Raw genomic sequence first — 5,228 nt, 5'->3', positions numbered from 1 at the left:
ACTGCCACTGGCACTGTCACTGTCCTTCACCTCTTCCTCCACTTCCACACACCTTCCTGACAAAACTGAAGAGGGCCCTGGCTCTGTAGAGTGTACATGAAACATATGATAATGTATTCTTTAATATTAGTATTAATATCATAACCAAAATGTTGGTGATTAACATTTTATTTACCTAATACAGACTGATCACTCAACGCTTCAAACATCCTAAATAGACTAAAAGCAGTTTTTTGTCTTATATAGATCAGTGGCTATGTGGGAAAATACTGTTTGAAATGTATAATTTAAATGAGATGTTAGCTTTTTGTTTTGATATATATATGTGTTGTATTTAGGGTTGCCAACTCCCAGAGTTTCAAATAAGGGACACATCTTGGCAGCGCGGCAAAACCCCCCATTTTTGGGTTAAACCCCTCAATTCCAGTCTAAATTTTGTGTCAAACACCCAAAGTGTGAGGTTATAGTTAGGTTATAGACATGAGACATGAGAAACAGATTATCGTTCAATCATTTATTTTTTCAAATGTGCAAAACAGTTGTCTTTAAATAACTAAATAAATCAGTGCAAAACACACCTTCTGAACAAAAACATAAATATACACCTTCTGAACAAAACACATAAATATAAACCTTCTGAACAAAAAACTGTGTGTTTGAGATGTAGTGCAAACATATTTGGCCTCTTTGAAAGAAAAAATAGATTAGTGCAAAACACACCTTCTGAATAAAAAACATAAATATACACCTTCTGAACAAAAAACAGTGTGTTTGAGATGTAGTGCAAACATATTTGGCCTCTTTGAAAGAAAAAAGTAGATTAGTGCAAAATCGTAAACTAAAGAAAAACACACCACCTGTGTGTGTGTGTGTGTGTGTGTGTGTGTGTGTGTGTGTGTGTGTGTGTGTGTGTGTGTGTGTGTGTGTGTGTGTGTGTGTGTGTGTGTGTGTGTGTGTGTACATTAAAGCAGAAAAAAAATACTATTGGCAAACCCCAAAACTGCCTATGGAACAACCAGAGACGATGTCACACAACCCTATTTCTTCCACTTGTATTTTTGTTGGCCTTTTGCAGCAGCAAGGAGTTGTCTATCCACCAGAGATGCAGTGTAAAACTCTGAGCAAGACTCTTCATAATTGAGAGTGACAATCAGCTCACTCTTAATTAGTTCAACAGAGCATCTGTTCCGCACATCTGACCATTTATTTTTCATCAAAGAAAAGACCCTCTCCACGTACCCAGTAGAGGAAGGGATGCTGAGGACAAAGGACACCACAGCCAGAATGTTTGGAAGGTCAGCTGCCCGGCCCCTGAGAACTGCTACCCACCTCTCAGCTGTTCCCTTCAGCTCCCAATCATCCTTTGACTTTGTGAGGTGATCGAGGAGGCTGTTTGCCGTAACACACTCATCAAAGAGCTCATCCATGGAGAGGTTGAGCCTGCGAATAGAGATGAAACTGGAATTCAGTTCAGTAGCATTATTAAAAACTACTGAGACACTTGTTGAATTCATTTGATAAAATGTTATATTAAAAACAACACATAAAAGCCCCGTGCATTTGTTTGCATTTAAATAAGACATGATTTGTATGATGAGAAGTATTTATGTATAATTTTGTTTTTTATTAATACAAGACAAAAGTGGTGTGCATAATATGCCAGTATAAAGGGAATAAGTACAAAGTGGTACAGTGTGTGAGTTACATACCTGGCAACTAGGTGTAGCTTCCCAATGATCTTTTCCATGTCTTCATATGAGATGTTCCCAGATGTCAGACAGAGTGGCTGCAGGTAAAAGAGCCAGTTTTCCTGAGAGAATGTGAACCACTTCTGCAGATAAGTGATGGCAGTGTTTAAGAAGGCTGTAAACTCTTCCCTGGCAAGGTTAGCTTCAGATGGAATGAGACGCCGAAGCTTTTGTTTGGTGAGGTAGCCATAGAACTGATCATCTCTTCTCTTGATTAGTTTTCTCAGAAAAGAGTCCATGATGGCATATAGGTCAGCAGATGTGGTGGCATCCCTCTCCAGTTTTTTGACCGACTCTTCAAAAAGCATCAGGACATTGTTGCAGAAGAGGAGATACACCTCTGCAAGATCAGCCTCCTCTTCAACCCCAGCTGCATCTTCAGGCAACCTCAGCAACTCTCGCAGCCGCCTTGGACATTCATCACCGAGGCTGATGAAATATGACTTCAGCGCAGTCCAGTTCTCCAACAAGCGGCTGATTGCAGGGTTGAGTGACAGCCATCTGGTCACCACATGGCGCAGAATGTCATGGAACTCTACATCCAGAAACTCACAGAACTCCTTCAGGGTCTCTCTCCTTTTGGCAGAGATGGAAAAGTGACCGTACACCTTCAGGACAATATTTTCCACATCAATTGACAGCTTATCCAAGGCATGTTTCACGGTGTTATGGACCACATGTGCATGGCAGTTGCCACGGAGGATCTCGCTGTTGGACTCCTTCAATTTTGTGAAGACAGAGTTATGGATGCCATAATTGACATTTGCATTGTCTGCACTGAATGCAGACACATGATCCAAAGTTAGACCCATTTTGTCCAGAGAACTTTGGATTGAACTGGCTATCCCTGCAGCAGACTCATCTGCATTTTCAACAAAGTCGATCAGCCTTTTAACAATGCCCTTCTCTGGAGTGAAAAACTGCACAGCCAAGGGAAACATCTTACGATTGCCTCTATTTGAGGCATCAGTTTGTAGAGAAAACTGGAGCGGCTTCACTTCACTCTTCAAATGGCTGAGTACCTCTTCAACTGCCTTTGGTGCCAGGACATCAGTGACCACTGCCTCAGCTTTTGTCTTCCCACACGACATCTTTTTTGCGATTGAGGAGTCACTTAGTGTTTGCAGGGTCAATTTGAATGCACAATCAGATGAGTTATAGCTCAAATTATGTTTGACCGTGTGATAAACATGGGCTACCTCAGCAGCAGTTACCTGTAAAAGAAAAAGAAAATATCACTATACATATAATCATTGTAATATAATATTATATATAATATCAAATACTACCTGATATGTATTACACATGTATATACTAGCTGTTTGAGTGTGTATAGGTTGTATATAGTATGCATTATTTTTTATTATGAACAGAGGTGGGTAGTAATGAGTTACATTTACTTGAGTAGCTTTTTGGATAAATTGTACTTTGAAGAGTAGTTTTAATGAAAAATACTTTTTACTTTTACTTAAGTAATATTGTTCTAAAATAAGAATACGGTTGGCTGCTCTACCCACCTCTTGAATACAATATATATATATATATATATATATATATATATATATATATATATATATTCCTTCCCTCCCTCCTTGCTTCTTTCCTTTCTTAAATCTGTACTTCATTCATTCCTTCTTTACTTCCATCCTTCCCCCTCTTTCCTTCTTTCCCTCCTTACTTCTTTCCATCTTCCACTCCTTCCTTCCTACCTTACTTGCTTATTTCCTTCCTTCAATCTTTCCTCCTTCCTTCCTTCTTTCCCTAGCTCCTTCTGACCTCCCTTCACTCCTCCCTCCATCCTTCAGTCCTTCCTTTCCCTTGGTGTCCTCTATAGTGGACACAATTAATTTCTGGGTCTCCGGAGGTGAATAGTAGTTTTAATGAAAAATACTTCTTACTTTTACTTGAGTAATATTGTTTTAAAACAACAATACTCTTACTTGAGTACACTTTTGGCTACCACCTCTGATTATGAATAAATATTAGTCATTACATCTACTTGCATCATTATATGATTAAGTTGATCATATATTGTTTAAAAAATATCACAGTGTATCAGTGTTGGGGTACTTAATTACATTGAACATTTAGCAGTATGAAATTGACCAAACAAAATGTTTGTAAATGTAGGTTTAATTTAAATTCATATACAAAATTAACATCCTTATTTGACATACCAAGTTAGCCTCTGGAGTTGCTGGACGAACGAGGAACTGTGTCAAGGCTCCCTGGCTTCTCCTTTGCTTCTCTGTTTTCATGTGGTTTTCACCTGCAGCATGTTGTTTAACGTCAGTTAGTCCTCCGTGACTAACTGAAAATTGTCGGCGGCAGACAGTACAATTTGCCTTGTGCACATCGTCCCTTACGCTTTCTAGCCACACGTATTCTTTTTCCCACTCAGTTCTGTAGTAACTCTTTCTTTTCGTCTTTTTCTTCGGCGGAGGAGGAGGAGAAAAGTTGTTTTTTGCATCACTTTCGGACTCTGAGGAGGTAGTTTTGTTTGTGCTTGTCGTCGGCAGCATCTTCCATGTTGGGCAGGACGAGCAGCATGGAGGTGAAACGGTTGCTAAGATACGATACGTTATAGTGATTGGCTCCTCTGCTGCATGACTATGAGTATTGACCAATGAGCTGAGCGTGCATGCTGCTGCTCCCACAGCTCAAGATAGCCCCCCCTGCTTGTGTGTGTGTGGCTCTGAGAGGTGCGCACGCAGTCCTCAAGAGAGCGAATGACTGAGAATCACCATAACGAGCGGTCATTCTTCCACCACCCCAAAATATGGGACAAGGTGCGTCCCGTATCAGTTCATTACGGGACAGGTACTTACGTTTCCAAAAACGGGACAATCCCGTATTTTACGGGACAGTTGGCAACCCTAGTTGTATTCCAGTCTCCCTTCAGATATGTTAAGTGGCATGTCATTCAACACAATGCTGCTCACCTCCTTCAGTTGGGAGAAAAGCTGGTTCAGGTGCAGCCTTATAGGGGGACAGGGCTGCTGAGCCTGAAGATGGATCTGTTGGTCCTGGCACCAGGGGGAGGGACAACTGATTTAGTATGAATAGCTGATAAACATGTACCTGCATTTAATGTCAGCTAAAAGAGCAGTGAAATGAAAAACCTCTGAATTTTCAGTGAAGATATTAACAGTAGCCTACTTAATGTCAGCTTAGTAAAAAAAAACATTACAATTTACAATGGACTACGCTTAGCTAACAGACTAAATTCCACCACTCATGGACCACACCCACCGCATCCCTCCTCACATGCTTTCACTCTGCTAGAAAAGTGCTGCGTTTGGAGGCAGGAGTCTTAGGACCAAACCATTACATGTAAATAGAGGGGGGTGTACAGAGGCTTTGGATAATTAACTTTTGGAAGAAAATAAGTTAAATGAATCGTAAGTTTAGTGAGTAGCCTACTACGCAATATAACGTTATATTAATGTTAATTATTGATGAAAGGGTACTTACATATTT

At 40.2% G+C, this 5,228-nt stretch overlaps 1 protein-coding gene across 1 annotated transcript; it reads right to left on the bottom strand.

The window, feature by feature from the left end:
* Positions 1 to 345: 345 nt before the first annotated feature.
* LOC307031698 (uncharacterized protein) lies at positions 346 to 4,520 on the bottom strand. Its single transcript, XM_079669008.1, has 3 exons — positions 3,926 to 4,520; positions 1,710 to 2,962; positions 346 to 1,440 (listed from the first exon to the last, which is right to left on the bottom strand). Exons 1-3 carry the CDS (start codon positions 4,268 to 4,270, stop codon positions 1,038 to 1,040), a joined length of 2,001 nt encoding a protein of 666 aa, XP_079525134.1. The 5' UTR covers positions 4,271 to 4,520; the 3' UTR covers positions 346 to 1,037.
* Between the last annotated feature and the right edge of the window lie 708 nt (positions 4,521 to 5,228).

This window comes from Notothenia rossii, assembly GCF_949606895.1.
Source record: "Notothenia rossii genome assembly, chromosome: 3".
Lineage (NCBI taxonomy): Eukaryota > Metazoa > Chordata > Actinopteri > Perciformes > Nototheniidae > Notothenia > Notothenia rossii.
Note: the sequence above shows the minus strand (reverse complement) of the source record. Positions and strands in the feature narration are given on the sequence as shown.